We start from the raw sequence: 17,759 nt of genomic DNA, 5'->3' as shown, positions 1-17,759 counted from the left end.
TCTACTAAACATGATTTCAAATTTTCTAGGTCTTCCAACCTCGGGAGCAAATGCCAATCTCTCCCTCACGGATCTTTCTAGGAGAGCAACCTGCCACTCACATGCCAAAGGGCCTCTAAGAAAAGCGCTCGTCAGGGAAAGCTGCTTTTCCTCAGCACGGTGGAGGCTGCGTCCGTAATCTCAGCAGCAGGTGCCTGATATTTATTTTCTAGGTCATTCCCTTCATATATGAATGAGTTGCCGGAATAGTTTGTGTTCCTATCTTTCATGTCATACTTACTATTCAAAGGGCAGCACTTACTCTTCCTAAAGTGGATGCCACCAACACTTTCTGGCCTCTAAGCCTTTGTTTACACTTTTTTTCCAATCTGAATATATTAACCTCCATGTTCCTAGTCATAACCATCTTTAAAGGTTTAGTTCAAAAGTCACTTCTCTTTCTCTCAAATTCTTTATAGCATGTTATTTTCAGCCCCACTTTTTATCTGCGTTATAGAATTTGTAGGCATGCTGCACACCTGTCCTGGAGGCTCCTTACACAAAGGGGCAGGCTCATGTATCTGTATGGTCCACCCAGGGCCTAGCACCTCGTGTACAGCTGGTATTTAATGAAAATCATTACTGATGAATAATCAAGTGAATAGATGTTTCCCTGTATATTTATTTTAAGGTCCATCATGTTGCTATTTAACAAAAATATCAATAGCACCATCAATGAATCTTTTATTAAAGAAATATGAATGTCAAAGAAGAAAATGTGAAGCATTCTTAATATTAAAAACATTTAGGTATTTGGAGAACAATTTATCAGGATCACTGGCAAGATTTCACAAGTGTACTCCTGCAAGGACTATCGCCCCTAGGCCCAGCAGTCACAGGTGCAGGAACACAGGAATGAGGGGGCTAACACTAAGACGCTGTTGCCTCCCAGGGGTGAATCTAGAAGGGGGAATGCCAAAGGACACACCTGACCCCAGTGGTAGACACGAGGGCATCTTCCTGTTTGCATGACTGCTCTGGAAACTGTAAGGCAAGGTGGAGCATGAAGAAAAGAATCACGCTTAAGAAAAAAGGAACCATCAATCTGTAGGCAAAGAGAGTTCCCCAGGCACCCTGGGGCACCATGTTGTTGTGCATGTTTTCTCCTGATCTGGTGACCCTCAAAGCTTCCCCGGTCTCATGGAGCAGTGTAACAGCAGGATATTTTCTCCTTTCTATAAACGCAATCTCTCTGCTTTTTCTACTATTCACACGATAACAAGGGGGAGTATCTGGCATAGCTTTAGGGTTCTCTGAAAAGCAGAGGTAAGATTTTACATTTGCTAAATGATTCTGTATTTTCTATCTACTGGAATTCTAAAAGTAAGTGTACTTACCTCTGAGGTCTGGTCTTTGCTGCCATCATCAACTACTATCACCTCATAAGTGAAGGTGGGATCTTGTTTCTGCAAGAAGCAAAAATAAAATACCACAATTTGGTATGAATGCCATCAAGAACTCTAATAAAATTGTAAGAACTTTAAAAAATAATTGTTTCAGGTTGATGTCTATAAATATGAATATAGAGAAGTACACAAACTACATAAGATAAACAGGCCAAGAACAAAAAGGAGGAGAGACATGGGGTGGAAGTAGAGGGTGAGTACTGACTGCATCTCCGCGGGCCTCCTGCTCTCCTTGTGGCCTGCCTGCCCCATGTTGTCAGGAGCAGCCAGGTTCTTGTGGTGCGAGCACATCTCAGAGAGGCTTCGAGGTGTATGAGAAAAAATCCCATGAGGTCTGAAGTCAGAGGGTGCAGATTCCAACCTGACTGCACCACTTCTTAGCCTTATGACCCTGGGCAAGTGACATTTGTGACTTGTTTTGTTATTTAAAAAAAACACAACCAAAAGCGCCCCCAGAAAACCTAGCCCACATGGCTGTTGTGAAGATTACATGCAAAGGAAGAAGCAGAGCCTCAAATATAACAGGGGCTCAATTCTCTTCCTCTTTTCTTTAAATTGAATTTTTGAGTAAGGCCCCCACCTTTTGATGAATCTTTTATTTTCCCTTTACACAAAAAAACCTAAAACCAAAGTAAATCGAAACAAGTTTTCTACAAAAAAAAAAAGAAGCAGGAGCCACGAAGCTCACTTGTTTTCTTAAACTCTCCAAGGAGATTCCAACAGCAGCTCATGCTACAAAAGCGGGGCACATATTACTTTTCTTCTCTTTATGCAGGGAAAGAAGAGGAAAATAAATGAGGGGGACTCTTCAGAATAATAAATAATACAAGATACTTTCACCCTAATTATAAGTCTTTTTCAAATAAGTGTCTTTTAAAAAGTCACAAAAGTAAACACAGCATTGTGCTGTCATACAAAGCCTGCCAACATACACTGTCACTCGATTTTAAATATCATCAGGCAAGACAGGATGAAAAGCAGGTGGGAGGGTATATAAGAGAAACTTCAACTTTCCAGTTTCTGGGGTCAGCCACCTGCCTCTGGAGGTGGTGTGCTACGTGCTGGGCTTGCCTGCTAACAGCTGACCATGGACAACAAGCTGAGCACGGGGTGGCCCAGTGATCGGGATGGCCCGAGTGTGGCTCGCACTGCCTCTCACAGTGCATCTAGCCTGGGGTCCACAGGTTGGTGACCTGGTCTAGTTTTAATTGGAGACCTGATATTGAAAGAGAAAACCTGATACCTGTCTCTTCTCTAGATAGCTCAGAGCTTCATCCATCATTACAGGCACTTAAAGAAAAAAAAAAGACATATTAAAAATTGTTTTTGAACATCATTTACCAAGCCCCAGCACACTCAGTTTACGTACGGGAAAAGTCTAAATAATCTAACAAGCCCCTCTGGGACCTTCCCCCAGTGGCCATTCCCATCCGGAACGACTGTCTTCTGTTCACATCTGCTATTACTTCTCTAGACACTTCAGTCCCACTACTTCACGAAGCTGCTCCTACGCTTTACAGCTGATACTCATTTCCCCTCTTCTGAGCTGCAATAACCAACTACGCACTCACCACAGCCCACACCCATTAATGTTCTCACAAAGACAGTAAAGTCCATACTTTAAATTTCCCTTTCTTCCCAAATTACCCCTTACAGAAAAACCAAATAGGGCTTACACCGTTTTTCTTCATTGTATGAAGGCACAACAACAGAAAGCTGTTTGGTAGGTGAGTCCCATATGCTGGGTAAAGTTTCCTTCTGCCCCCTGGCGTTTAAGAAGAACTTCTCTTGCTCATGTCGATGAAGGTCTGGCATTTCCGTGGCAGTTATAAATGCAACAAAGGAAATCTAAAAGCAGATACGTTAACAAGAAACTTTGTTACGCTGTATGCCTTAAACTTATACAGTGCCATATGTCAATCATTTCTCAATAAAACTGGGAAATAAAAAGAAACTATGTTATGTTGCCCCTTTTTGTTACATTTGTTATTTTTTTGTGTGTGGAATATTTACTCTCAGTTTTTAGCCAATTAACAATGGTCTGGAGGTGACTCCAAAATTCAAACCAGTCAGTCCTCTACTTATGAACTGATTATTGTCCTCTTTTCCATTAATAAAGTACTAATGGCTTAGGAGGGTCTTTGTCTCTTCCGACCTGTCATTCCCCAGGCTTCTGTCATTCCAGGTCTAGTAGGGAACAGTGACTACCGAAGTGCAATCTACTCTTAGATGCCCTGAACGCCCGATCCCTGGCACACACACAATGAGTTCCCATCCCTACTTGGAGCCTATATGTGACGGAGGACAAGCTTGTATTGCAGTGGAATGCGTGGCGAGAGGGCAGACCTCCCATCTAGGACCAGACTGACCCAGGATACGAAGGGAAGATTCCCCCAATCCTCATAGTATGAACCACTAATGCTTGGGAATATGTTCTTGATACTTAGCTCAGATTTGAATTCAGAATGCAGTATTTCCTGGAGTACAGTATCAGACTTGTAGGCTGTAGGCACCATGCACTACTAACATTATACAGCTCCCTTTGATATTCATTTGGGAGCTAGTTTTGGAAATACCATTCTTTGTGACATTGTCATTGGTACACCTTCTGCTTGCAAAACAATCAATCTACAAATTTTTGGAATGGTACTCATTTGTAATTTGATGAGCATTTACAATATTCCATTGGGTATAGACTGAAATTGAGTATGCCTCTGATTGGTTTGAGCATGGAGGCAGTATCCAGGCCAGTGGTTAAGAGTTCCCGTTCTGTACCCCTAGTGTCCAGATTGTGGTTTCTGAATTCAATTTCCCACTAAAAGTAACCAGTGCTCTTAAGAGGAATGGCTGATTCAGGTCTGGGGCAGGAAATGTACAATGGTGGAATAGCAGTCAGACCAGAAAGCGAGGAAGGCTTCAGCGATTGTGAGGGCCATGCCAAAAGGAAAAAGGAGCCAATGTGAGGGGCTCCCACTGGCCTATGATGGGAGGATTTGAGCATCAAAAAGAATAATTACTACAGTGGATTGAGACACATGAAAATATTTTATATTATGGAATCATAATGATCCTAAAAATAAAAAATTAATTGGTCACTTTTGCAAAATGCCAGGGAACTATCTCATTATTTTGAAAACTTGCTTTTTATCTTACTTGTATATATGAAAAGTATTTCAGGGTAACTGAATAGCTGAGTATAAGGTTTTTTTACTTTTTTTTTTTGAGGAAGATTAGCCTTGAGCTAACTGCTGCCACTCCTCCTCTTTTTGCTGCAGAAGACTGGCCCTGAGCTAACATCCGTGCCCATCTTCCTCTACTTTATATGTGGGATACCTACCACAGCATGGCGTGCCATACAGTGCCATGTCCGCACCCAGGATCTGAACTGATGAACCCCAGGCCACTGAAGCAGAACGTGCGCACTTAACCACTGCACCACCGGGCCGGCCCGAGATTTTTTTCATTATAGAATTCCAGGTAATACATGAAGAAGGAATGATATAATTACAATATTTCACTTTACAACTCATAGCGAAATAATGGATTTAGGTAATGATCATCAATGACTGCTAAAACCATTAGGTTAATGAGAAGATTTATAACTGGTGGGTCAGGCTAACAAGTCCTGAACCCACGGACCCATCTTAACACCAGCGAAAATTAGACATTCTACGCCTTCTGATGTGATAGAAGAGGAGGTGTTCTGCATCACTCACACACTTTTCTTGATTAAAAAACTCAAACAAACATTTGACCAAGTCTCCAGATGTAACTACTAGCTTACAGGAAATTCAGGAGACAGAGTAAGATGCTAAAAGGCACCAAGGGGATGCAATCACTAAAATCTAAATTGTGAGAAATGACACAGGACAAATGACCACTTATCGAAGACAAGGAAAATGAAAAAACTGGAGTAGTTGTTACAGATTACGAGACTAGAGACATGTCCGTCAAGCGCTACATGTGAATGCTGACTGGAACAAACTGACTATACTAAGACATACATGAGGTATTTGAACTGACGGGATACTTGAAATCACTGAATAACAGTTACACTTTTAAAAAATCTGTGATAAGGGCTGGCCCGGTGGCGTAATGGTTAAGTTCACGTGCTCAGCTTCAGTGGCCCTGGGTCTGTTGGTTCAGATCCGGGCGCCGACAGATATTAGCTCAGGGACAACCTTCCTCAAGCCAAAAAGAGGAAGATTGGCAACAGATGTTAGCTCAGGGCCAATCTCTTCGCCAAAAAAAAAAAAAAAAAAAAAAAATCAGAAAGGAACAGGGGTGGGAAGAAAGTATGTATGGAGGATGGATATATACAAAACAAGATTAGTTGTGTTTTTGGGGGGTGGGAGTGGGGAATGATTTCCTGCTCTCACATTTAAAACAATGAAGTTCTACTAGCTGTGTTCCATTTGCATATACGAGCTCATCTCTCCAACCTGAGGTTCCTCACCAGTCACTGAAGCTAATGATGATAACATTTATACCGGTGTTGTTTTAAAGATGAAGTAAGACAATCCCTGCTAAACAGTGACTATAACACCCACATATTGTAAGTACTCAATAAACGTTGCTCTTATAATCACTTCAAGCTAGTGGGATCAAATACTTCCAGTACAACCTCATAAAACATACACATTTAAATTTATGCAACAGATTCAACAGAAGGCTGATTCAATCTAGGAGTCTGTCAAACTCTGCCCCACAAAAAACCTGAAAAACCCGAAATCTCCATAAACCACTAAGGGATACAAATCACCAAAGACATCAGCAGATATTGGTTTTTCGCTATTGAAACTGTTTCCAAGCTGTGAGCTTACAACATTTCTGGCAAGACCGCAGAGTGGCCTTCCTGGCAGTGTTATCTAGGCTGTTAAATCTGAATATCAAGGAAGCAGAAACCTCTCCATTCACCAAGTAGATGGCAGGCTCATTCCAAATTACATGGGCTAAAGTTCACTTGGCAAATTTTCTACTACTTATGGATCAGCAATAGAACGTTTGTACATAAACTGTGTTTCCGGAGTAATGGCAAAGTAAACCTGAGTTTGAATTCCACTGTACTGCCTCATTTAGAAGCAGCAAATTCAGGGCGTTTAATTCCGAGACATAAAGACCCCCAGACATATGGCAACAACAGGCCTTGTCTATCTTGCTCCTCCTGTGTCCCTCGAGGGTCTTCCTGATCCCCTGATTTATTCCAATCTGTAACAGACGGCTCCTGTCAGTGCTGTCACCGCTATTCGCGTAACCACACACTTTCCAGGGACTCAAGACCTCGCCAGGTAGGGCTAGACCCGCAGCGCTGCAGCCCCGGAGGAAGTCTTGCAGAGGTAGGGGCGGACCCGGCGGGCCGGCAGAGGGTCCGGGGACCGGGCGGAAGCGAAGACTGGGTGCGCACGTCCCCGAAGGAACAAGCGTACAAGGCTATGAGAGAAAGCTCCAAAATAAAAATAAAGAGCAGAAGAAAGGGGGTGTGAAATCCCAGAAAGCGAAATTCCGGCTCGGGGGAAGCGTGGTGAAAACCGACACGTCGAGGAGCCGGCAGCGCGGCGGAGAGGATGCCTGGGAGCCGAGTGTCCAGGAGAGCAGGGAGCCCAAGCCGCGTCGGCCCCCAACCCCTCTCCTCACCAGTATTAGGGCTGAGGCCAGCAGCGCCGCGCCAAGCCCCGCCAGCTGCAGCAGAAGCGGAGCCATCCTCCATGACCCGGCCGCCGCCGCCGCCGCCGCCGCGCTCCTATCCAGCGCCTACACACACGCGGAAGCGCGCCGCCAGCCCCGCCTCCCGCCCGCAGAGAGGCCGCGGGGCCGAGCGCCCGCCGCCCACAGCGCCCCCGCGCGGCCACACCCGGGACCGGCCGCCGCCCACAGCGCTCCCGCGCGGCCAGAAGGACACGTAGTAGCTCTTGTGCGCCAGGCGCTCAGACCGTGGAGAGGCAGGCGCTGTTCCCTAGTAGGGTTGCCAGAATCAGCAAGTAAAAATATAGGATGTCCACTTAATTCGAATTTCAGATAAGCAACTAATAATAGTTTTTTAACAACTTTATTAAAATATAATTCACACACTAAACAACCGACTCAAAAGATTTTGGTATACTACGTTAACTTTTTAAAACTGTGAACAAAATAAAACATAAAACTCTAACCATTTTAACTGTACAACACAGTTGTATTAATTACATTCACAATTTTCTGCAGCCATCACCACTATCTATTTCTACAACTTTCCCTGCTCCCCCAGGCCCTGTTAACAACAAAGTAACACGCACTATTTCAGGCTCACTCAGTAAAAAAATACTGTTTATCTGACATTCGAATTTAATTGGATGTCCTGTATTTTATCTGGGAACCCTCTCAAGGAGGGAGGTGGAAGCTGTGAGCCCCGACACAGCCTACGACACGAGCCGCTCCGTTGGAACCCGCTCTGGGACCTGCAGAGTGGCACCGGTGCGGCTGAGGAGCGCACAGAACGGGACCGTAACTGTCGGTGCTGGAGCAGGTTGCCCTTTACCTGGAGACGGCAAGCCCCGGGCCCGGCCTATGCAGGAGGCGGGAAAAGGATGCAGAAACATGGGAATACTGCTCAATACTCAATACCCGATTCTTTGCTACAAAGTCGGTTTTGTCTTAAACTCTTGAACTACCAGACTGTTTCTGAGAGCGGCCCTCTTTAGAAACAAGTCTTCACTTCACTAATAGCAGATTCGTCAAAACTCGTCGACGACAAGGAAACCTAGAGGCGAGTCTGGCTAGGGGCGGTCGAAGCGAAGCAGGGCCGGGCCCCAGCCTCGCCGCGCGCCGGCCTTCCGCGTCCCCCGCACGGGAGCAGGGCTCAGGCGTCCGTGTCGAAAGTGCGCCGGCGGAGCGGGCGCGTGGGCCGGAGGCGCGGGGTCGCCTCGGCGCAGGCGCAGGCGCGCGGGAAGATGGCGGCCGGGTTCAAGTGAGTGTTGGTGGCCGGCGGGCGCGAGTTTGTATCCTGGCGGATGGCGGCTTCCTTTAACCCTTAGCTGGGATTTTCTCACCTGGAGGCCATTCCACTAGGTCCCCACTTCTTTCCTCCGCGGAAGCAGGCGACAGGCGGGAGCACCTGGAGGTGGTCGTAGTGAAAGGAAGGGGAGCTTCCCCGCCCGAGCCGGGAGATGGAAGGGACTGTGCGTGGACTTGGGTGCTCGCGGCGAGCGCGTGGCTTGGTGTGTAGCGGAGGCGCGGCGCCGGGATTCCTTCGTGTTCTCCCTTTCCCGTAATTTGTTTCTAAAAGGACTGTACCTTGTTCGGAAGGTTTTACTTAAACCTTCTTTGTGCCGCTCTGGTGTAGCCTACAGATTTTCGTCCTCAGTCAAGTTTTTACATGAATAAAATAAATAGGATTCCAAAGGAAACCAAATATATGGAAAGTTATCTTTGAAACCGAGTTCATTATGTATATATATATATGTTTTAAAGTTGATTCTTAACAAAATTTATGGGGAGTCAAGTAACTAACTCCTGGAATTTCAGAGTACTGTGAGCCTAAAAATACATTCGACAGCTATGAAGTAAAAACGAAAACATTTAATCTCTGATCTTTTTAAAGTCGTACATACTGCTTATAATGGTTTATTGCTTACAGTCATAAGTGAATATGCTAAATTTCAGTGAAATTCAGATAGTGAAGATAAAGATGTAACTTTTTTTCGTGCTCACTAAAAATCTCTGCTTCAGAGCGAGAGTGATACTATTGTAACACCTGGATTAATCCTTTTAAAGATGCACAAAGGCTTTGGGCCCCCATCCTCTAATTGTTTAACGCAGAATTAAGGACAGCAGTTGAGTGATTGCTACTGCAAGGGTATCTGCTTTTTATAATTAGTTGCATGTGGCAGCGTAAACATCGGAATTTATTAAAGAAACAGTTACAAATTGTGGAAAGTTCTGCTGCATCACCATACTCTACCAATTTTTGGATTTATGTTAAGATTCATTAATTTACCTCAGATATGTTTTTAACATGTGTTTCAGAACTGTGGAACCTTTGGAGTATTACAGGAGATTTTTGGTGAGTAAAGGTGGTTATGTAGATGTTAATGCTTTTTGATAACAATATCTTAAGCTTCTTTTAAAGACAATTTTCATATATAGAAATATTGAATCATGTTGCACACCTGAAACTAATATGTCAGTTATAACTAAATTTAAAAAAACAATTTCAGGTAATTCAAATTAATCCATTTGAATTAACGAGGTTTACTGTGTTTTCTCTGGTGTGCGTAAAATATACATATAACCTACTTTCATATAAATACATTTAGAAAGAGAACTGCCGTCCTGATGGAAGAGAACTTGGTGAATTCAGAACTACTACTGTCAACATAGGTGAGGACGTTTTGAATTCTAAAATAGAATGTGGAAGTTGCTTTAGTTTTCAAAATAGAATTTTTGGTTTTTTTTAGTACTAGTAAAGAATTTTTATTTGTAAAGTTTTTTTTTTTTAAACTCACTGTCCTCTCAATCGATATGTTTCCCATTTTAAATTTTAAAGTAACTGTACTTTTCCCCCCTTCCTTCCTTGCAAACCTCCATGTCATGGTTTTCTTATGTGTCTTAAACTTACTAAACCTTCTGTTGCAAACCTGGAATTTTCTAGTTTGACCTATGACATTCCCAAGTTTTAGCCTGTGAGCCACTTGAACAGTATTTCAGCCAAATTCTATCATGTTTAAGGGGTTTTAATGATTTTCTGTAAGAGATTTTTATCTGTACAACAGTCCTGTGACAGAATGAAAATGATTAACTCAAATTCAAGGACAAGTGAATAATACTTAAGAGTAATTTTATGTAGTTATACCATTTTAAAAAGACTCAAGCGAGGAATAAATTTTCATAAGCAGCTGAGATATATAGTAAGATAAAATCATACATAGGCAACAAAGATACTTTCTGCTGACTTTTTCATTTTGCTTAAATACTTTTCAGGTTCAATTAGTACTGCAGATGGTTCTGCTTTAGTGAAGCTGGGAAATACTACAGTAATTTGTGGAATTAAAGCGGTAGGTCTAACATATGTCTTACTGAGATTTGAGTTACCAAATTAACCTCATATACTTATTGTGTACACCTACAATTCTATTGTTGACTAGGTGGTCAGGTGTCAGTTTTCTAGTATTTGCTTTCATTTCCCAAGAGCTTTCACCTTTGAGTATTAGATAATATGATCCAAGTTTAATGAGTCTTAATTTATGAACATGCACAAAATATACTAAATGAAATCATTTTTAAAATCCTCACCACCTTTAATTTTTAGAGAATTTGGTTGTCAATTGAGAAATTGATTTTTTGGTGACATCCTTTCATCCAGTGATGGCATTTAATCTGTGCAAATGTGTAGAAAATCTAGATTGTTCAAAAGAAAAGCCTGAGGGAATAATAGCTGCCATTTACTGGGTACCTGCTGTGTTCCAGGCACCTTGTATTAGGTGCTTTACAGAATTATCCAGTTTAATCCTCAAAACAGTCATTTGAGGTATGATTTCTCTGTTTCCTGTTGTACATGAGGTTCAGTAATGTATCCGGGAACATAAGGCTCACAAATAGAACTTAGACATAGCTCTGACTCCATAACCTGTTACTGTATTGAGTACATTGCACTCTGTGAGTTACTTAATCTAAGTTCAGATTCTCCCTCCCTGAAGCTGAAGTGATATCTTAACAATGAGATTTGAGCACTTACTCCGTGCCGGGTTTTGTTAGGGACTTTACAGCATTCTCTCATTTGACCTCATTAACATTCCCTAAAAGTAGGCTCTGTTAACTTCCCATTTTACAGATGAGGAAGTTGAATGGTAAGAAGTTAAATAACAGGGCTGGCCCGGTGGTGCAGCGATTAAGTGCGCACGTTCCACTTTGGCGGCCCGGGGTTTGCTGTTTCTGATCCTGGGTGCGGACATGGCACCACTTGGCAAGCCATGGTGTGGTAGACGTCCCACAGATAAAGTAGAGGAAGATGGGCACGGATGTTAGCTCAGGGCCAGTCTTCCTCAGCAAAAAGAGGAGGATTGGCAGCAGATGTTAGCTCAGGGCTGATCTTCCTCAAAAAAAAAAAATAAATAACTTGGCCAGAGTCTCTGAGCCAAAAGTGTGGGTGTGACTTTTGAACCAGGTCAGTGATTCCAGAGCTTTTGCTCTTTACCACTCTACCATCAGTTCCTAAATCCGGCTGTCTTATCACGTGGGGTTTAAATTCAGATTCTTGCCTACTGAATGAGTGGGAAAGAGGGTGAGGCAGAAACCCAATTAATATTTAAGAGCCTCAGGTAGTTCTGACGGGTAGCATTGTAGTGTAGTCAACTGTGCTATTCTTACCTTGCAGAGCCAGTGAGGATTGGTGCCAGTGTCCACAGAGCCCCTGGCATGACTCCCCAAGCACAGTAGACACTCATGATGTAGTTAACTAGCTAGAGTGATCTTTGGTGGAGCCTTCCATAACGGACTGTTAAGCTGTCTTCACAATTTTTGAGTAGCTTCTTTCATAGGAAACATTTGTTCGCTTCTATAGGAATTTGCAGCACCACCAACAGATGCCCCTGATAAAGGATATGTTGGTAAGTTAAATGGTTTTGTAATTTTAATACAGATACTGTAACACATTTAATACTAGTAGTTAAGTCCTAGTAGTTGAGCTGAAGAGGAAAATTATTCATAAGATTAAAAAATATACAGGAATGAAGCAAACATTCCTGGAAAGTTTTCTGTGTTAGAAGATAGCACAGTAGCAAGACACCGAATTTTGTACATTTCTTTATCAAACTTGATCAGTTTTTTCTTTATACATTCAGATGTCATCAACCAAGAAAATAGACTCTCTTAGGCATAGGGCTGTAACTGCAAATTTGCTTCCGTATTCTTCATTTGTACTACTGTGCTATGTTTTTTGACTTGGTCTTTATGGTAGGAAGCAACATTGTAAAATCCAGAAGAGTTGGGTATGAGTAGAGGGGCTATCTTCTGTTACAGATTGAGGTATTTTGAAAGAAATCTAGAAAACTTTTGTGAAGGCTTTAGGATCGAGGCCTTAAATAGATGCTTTTTTTTGGTGGTACTGTATGGAAAAAAAAGTTGGAAAATGTAAATTGTATGTAAGCCTGTGAGTCTTACAAAGACCAAAAAGAATATAATTGATGTATTACAATGCCTTCCACTTGGAAAAGCCTATTCATGGCCTCAGTTGCCTTTGCAGTGGATTGATAATACCTTTAACACTTCTGTAAACCAGAGGTGAAGTTTAGTTCATAGCTGCAGAGTGTTTCTTTCAGTTCCTAATGTGGATCTACCACCTCTGTGTTCGTCGAGATTTCGGTCTGGACCTCCTGGAGAAGAGGCCCAAGTGGCTAGCCAGTTCATTGCAGATGTCATTGAAAAGTAAGATCATCACGATAAAATTTGACTATCACTCATTTATAGAAAGTTTTTGACCTTTCATTTACTGTGCTCTCTGTCATTAAATCAAGTTCACAGATAATTCAGAAAGAGGACTTATGCATTTCTCCAGGAAAGGTAAGAGGAATAAAGAAGCTATGAGCTTTTATTCTGAAGTGTTTTTTGTGGGGAGAAGTGAACAGAGAAATTAAAATAACAAACCATGGTAGCCTTAAATATGGATGTCTTGTTCTTGGATGGATTTCAGTAGACAGACTCAGTCTTACTCTGTAACTATATAGCTCAAAAAAAGAAAAAATCAATTTTGACTAATTTATTGGCTGACTGGGAGCTACCTTTTAAGCTGAGGTAGGTTTTTCCCCCTTAACTTTTACAGCAAATAATGCTGTCATTTTTTATTCCTTATAGCAGATTAATAATATGTGATCAGCTAACGTGTTTAAGGTGAATCCATACTGTAAATTCCAAGTCTGAAAACTTAGAACTAATTAGTTGACCAAAAATCTAGAGGCTTTTACTATTTGATTATATTCTAATATGTTAGCATTATAAGACCTAAACATTTCATGTATTAAGGTTTCTGTGGGAAAGTACATTTTGAGTTTCGTTTGGGACTTTCAAAAACATTTCCTGAATCTGCTAACTTAGCAGCAAGAATGGAAATTCCTTCTACACCTATAGCTCCCTTGAGGGAAGTGGAGATGTTCGTCATTTGTCAGCTGGGTAGTCAAAAGCCAGCTTTAACCAAACCTCTCCACTTGTCTTGGTTTTTTTATAAAGGTAAAGCTTTTTTTAAGTTTTTGAGCCTTGAAGTTATCTTGCTTGTCTAAGCAAAGGTTCTGTGATTCTTAAGTTGAAGCAAATACCACCTTCTACCCATCAGAAGGCTTTAATTTACACTTTATGTAAATTTTATTGTAGCTTGCTTGGGTTCTATACTGTGATCTTATTTGCCTGGACTATGATGGAAACATTTTGGATGCCTGTACCTTTGCTTTGTTAGCAGCCTTAAAGAATGGTAAGCAACCTTAATAAACCTTAATAAAAGGCAAACTTAAGTGTCAGAATATTCTGTTTTGTTAAACTTTTTCAATAAACTTTTCAAAGGTTTTTGTTAAGATTTAGCTATTATTCATGTGTTTCTAAATTAAAGAAAAACTGTTTCTATCCACTATATTTACCTTAATTGTTCTAAGATAATTTCTTTAAAAATAGTACTTCTAGAAAGAGGGAAAAGTGAATTACCAAGCTTAGAAAGCCATATTTGTTACCTACAGTAGAGATACTCACTTTACATATTTGCCTTTTTCTAGTACAGTTGCCTGAAGTTACTATAAGTGAAGAAACTGCTTTAGCAGAAGTTAATTTAAAGAAAAAAAGTTTTTTGAATATTAGAACTCATCCAGTTGCAACCTCCTTTGCTGTGTTTGATGAGTAAGTTAATCAAATGTATTAAAAAATTGTACATTTAAAGTAATAAATTGTTATTCAGCTTACTTTTTGGGAAATGCCTAAGGTGAGCATACATCCTAGTTTGCCCTGGACATCTGAGTTTATACCTGTTCTCCCTGCACAATTATTATTTCAAAAGCATCCTGATTAGGATGATGAATTCTATGCTCTCCCTACTTGCTTCTTGGTTTGCTTATTCCTATGTAATGTTAATTTTCAATTATTTCACAAAAGATTTACCTTAGGCTTTCTTCAGTATTTGCCAAGGACTTTAGTATATTCATAAATTAAAGGGCAAAGATTCTTACAAGTAGTAGAATTTTAGGTTGCTATTAAACTTTTCTGGTTTCCTGCCAGTTCTCTTCTAGCTCTTGTATCTGACATCAATACCTAAACTAAAATGCAGGTAGTGAGTTTAGTATTCTTCTCAAATAAAATTTGTTCCGTGGATTGATAATTTATACTTTATTTTTTAAATAGCACTCTGCTGATAGTTGACCCTACTGGAGAGGAGGAACATCTGGCAACCGGAAGCTTAACAGTAGTAATGGATGAGGAAGGCAAGCTATGTTGTCTTCACAAACCAGGCATGTTCCTTCTATTTCAGTCCTAAAAATGTAAATGAAAATTCAGTGTGAGTTTCTTTGTATTAGGGAGGGCCAAATGGAATGTAGAATGTTTTATAGTTTACCTAATGTGAGTTTATGACAGTTTCTTTATCTCAAATTCCTTACATTTTTATATTGTATACCAGTGAGCGATTCTTAAACTTATGGCATCAAAACCACTTGGAGGTTTTGTTGAAACATAACTTGCAAATCTTGAGACCATGCCACTGGTTTACATCATTGAATTTCTGTGTTTTATAACTTGACATGATTTTGATCATGCAAAAGAACACATATTAAAAGTGTTGGCACAATAATTTTTCAGGTGGAAGTGGGCTGACTGGAGCTAAACTTCAGGACTGTATGAGCCGAGCAGTTACAAGACACAAAGAAGTAAAAAAACTGATGGATGAAGTAGTTAAGAGTATGAAACCCAAATAAACAACCACCACATTTTCAAAACAGATTTGTAAAAACTGTATTTGTTACACTGTGCACAAACCTTTTATACTAAATAAATATCAAACTACATTCTTCTGAAAGATGATTCTAGTATTTCTTATGTCACTTCTGTATGTACTATATACAGTGAAACCATTTTTAAAAAGCAATGACTTAGGCAAGCCAACCCTAATGGTTTGTTAAATCATCTCCCTGTTTTTATTTTAAAATCAAAGGGCTGTGCTTCTGTATAAAGTTTGTACATCTAGCAATGTAAAATACTGACACATTTAAAAAAACCAAAAATGAAGTAGAAACTCAGAATCCTTTTGATTCAATGCTCTTATGTTTTTAAAAAAGAGAAAAAAAGTAATGCGAGACTCAGAATTTTGGAGTGGTTGGCGTGCCTCTCTTCATTTTACTTTTTGACTGGCTGCCTGTATGCCGATGACGATGTAGCTGAGCTGTTTGTGCTGCTGCTGCTGCCATAGCCATTTGATGCTGCAAGAATCGCAACTGCTGTAAAAGGGAGGGAAAAAAAAATCAAGTTATGTTAAATGTAGGCAGGTATGGAAAGGTGCTTTTCCTGAGAGTGATGAAAACAACAAAACTGAAAGGGAGATAGCACCAAGATAACAAAAAGGGACTATACCACATTGAGACAATGCACAGTCAAACAGCACCAGTGGCACAGAAGCCTGCTGAGGGCTTTAAAAATAGTTCTTGGTAAAGTTAAAAGGTATTTCTGTTACTTTGCCCTGCCAGTCTATACTGTAGTAACTCAGCAACTTCAGTTACCATTTTGTTGTATGATAGTTTATAGCAACATAAAACCACCCTGCATATTAAAGATAGTCAACTATAAAATGCTGACTTCTAAAATAATGGAATAACATTTTTCTAAAACAGTATGACATTTACTAATAGGAACACTGGTATACTTGCCTTTTTCTGCAGTACAGTAATAAAAAGTTAACCATTGGCACTTAAAACTGTCTATTTCAAAATATACTGGAAACTACCAAAAATGTACATCAATGTGCCACCAGCACTTCATGAAAGATTTTCAATTAAGGAAAGAGTATGGCTTAAATGTACAAAACATATTCAGTGCTCCAAGTTGACTAGCTAAAAAATGTCAAACTTTTACATAAAATTTGCTAAATTATTTACCAATTACTGTATAGTCTTAAAAGACAGTAAAATAAAACTGAAGGTATTTTGAGGTACTTTTGGAGCAGAGTATCTTTAAAAATGTAATCAGAGTGAAGTTGCTGGATTACTTGTATCTGTTGCTGCTGCTGTTGAAAGGCAGAGGAGAGCTGGAATCTCTGCTGAGGAAGGCTTTGCTCAGGTCTGTTCTCGGCAGAGCCAAGCTGAGACAACACTACAGAGAGGAGAAGGGGAAAGCAGGCCAGTCAAAAAGTTTGAAGGCTACCAGGGTTAGAAAAGGACAACACAGAAAATGAAATAGAAAAGTTATCAGTATGATTAATCTTAAGTATCAAATCACAGACATTTCAGAATAAATTTAGTATAGTCTCCTGTTAGTTGAGGGTACCACTGATTACAGAACTTCCTGGACATGAAAGGGAAGGGAGTAAACATGTGCCAAAGCATTGTATCCCTCTCTTTTCTTGCATCTCAATGAAATTTCATACTAATGCTATTTTGTTGAGAAGGCTTTCTTGCAAAGTGTAAACCACAGTATGCTGTTTTAAAATATAATCAATGAAATAGGAAAGGGGTTTGGGAGAAATCCAAACTACCATAATGACAAAACTGGTGAACAAGTGCTTTAAACTAAAGATGCTACAACGAGTATCAGACCATAAGCAACAAAGGTGGTGAACTGAGACTGCATTATTCCTCTTTGAGCTGGGTGGGACCACAATAATCAGTTCAACTCTCACTGTGCAGATGAGGAAACTTCAGGCCTAATGGTTTGAGTAACTCACTCAAAAGTAAGTAGTGGCAGATCTGGATCTAGGAACATTCTCATGATTTTTCAGCCTACAGGTCTTACCATTAAATTATACTCCAGCTATTTTAGGAAACTTACAACTTGTGTGGTAAAGGGTTATCATAAATTTCCATTTGGAAATTCACTAGCTCTAAATTAGAACTTTTGTTAAGACCTTGCAGATTAAATTTTAGACACTGGGAGTTGTATAGGATTCTAAAGGCATTGTAGTAAAGCCCAGTGATAATTCAAAATGTTGACAACAGGTTCATTCATTTAATCCTCAAATGCTATCATAACTTTCTTATTCATGTGGCTTATTAATTTTAATTAAATGTAAAGTTCTAATTACTGTCTTCAATTGACAAGATAATCTTCATTAAAGGTAAATCTGGTTCACCATTTACTGCTAGAAGAGGTGAGCAAGCATTCAGT

At 40.4% G+C, this 17,759-nt stretch overlaps 3 protein-coding genes across 18 annotated transcripts in view; 1 reads left to right on the top strand and 2 right to left on the bottom strand.

Moving 5' to 3' along the window:
* The window catches only part of ALG5 (ALG5 dolichyl-phosphate beta-glucosyltransferase), a 41,764-nt gene extending 33,658 nt beyond the window's left edge, over positions 1-8,106 (bottom strand). For 2 of the 3 annotated variants that reach the window (XM_046663967.1, XM_046663969.1), the window contains exons 1-4: positions 7,080-7,224; positions 3,122-3,293; positions 2,689-2,735; positions 1,377-1,445 (exon numbers count right to left, since the gene is read on the bottom strand). In XM_046663967.1, coding sequence (XP_046519923.1) covers positions 1,377-1,445; positions 2,689-2,735; positions 3,122-3,293; positions 7,080-7,145 — 354 coding nt within the window. In that variant the 5' untranslated portion in view covers positions 7,146-7,224. Of the gene's footprint in view, positions 1-1,376; positions 1,446-2,688; positions 2,736-3,121; positions 3,294-7,079; positions 7,225-7,959 lie in introns of those variants that run through there. The other variant, XM_046663968.1, reaches the window with a different exon arrangement.
* Positions 8,107-8,283: 177 nt separating this feature from the next.
* EXOSC8 (exosome component 8) lies at positions 8,284-15,462 on the top strand. The gene is made up of 11 exons (XM_046663970.1): positions 8,284-8,388; positions 9,447-9,483; positions 9,737-9,800; positions 10,401-10,474; positions 11,980-12,025; positions 12,737-12,842; positions 12,932-12,977; positions 13,782-13,878; positions 14,174-14,294; positions 14,793-14,899; positions 15,246-15,462. Exons 1-11 carry the CDS (start codon positions 8,372-8,374, stop codon positions 15,359-15,361), a joined length of 831 nt encoding a protein of 276 aa, XP_046519926.1. The 5' UTR covers positions 8,284-8,371; the 3' UTR covers positions 15,362-15,462.
* The window catches only part of SUPT20H (SPT20 homolog, SAGA complex component), a 39,438-nt gene continuing 37,052 nt past the window's right edge, over positions 15,374-17,759 (bottom strand). For 10 of the 14 annotated variants that reach the window (XM_046663953.1, XM_046663954.1, XM_046663960.1 and 7 more), the window contains 2 exons: positions 16,645-16,748; positions 15,374-15,880 (listed from right to left, as the gene is read on the bottom strand). In XM_046663953.1, the coding sequence (XP_046519909.1) occupies positions 15,743-15,880; positions 16,645-16,748 (242 nt within the window). In that variant the 3' untranslated portion in view covers positions 15,374-15,742. The remainder of the gene's footprint in view (positions 15,881-16,644; positions 16,749-17,759) is intronic. The other 4 variants (XM_046663958.1, XM_046663965.1, XM_046663959.1 and 1 more) reach the window with 1 other exon arrangement.

Source organism: Equus quagga, chromosome 6 (genome assembly GCF_021613505.1).
Source record: "Equus quagga isolate Etosha38 chromosome 6, UCLA_HA_Equagga_1.0, whole genome shotgun sequence".
In the NCBI taxonomy this organism is placed as follows: domain Eukaryota; kingdom Metazoa; phylum Chordata; class Mammalia; order Perissodactyla; family Equidae; genus Equus; species Equus quagga.
This window is presented reverse-complemented; position numbering and strand designations above follow the sequence as displayed.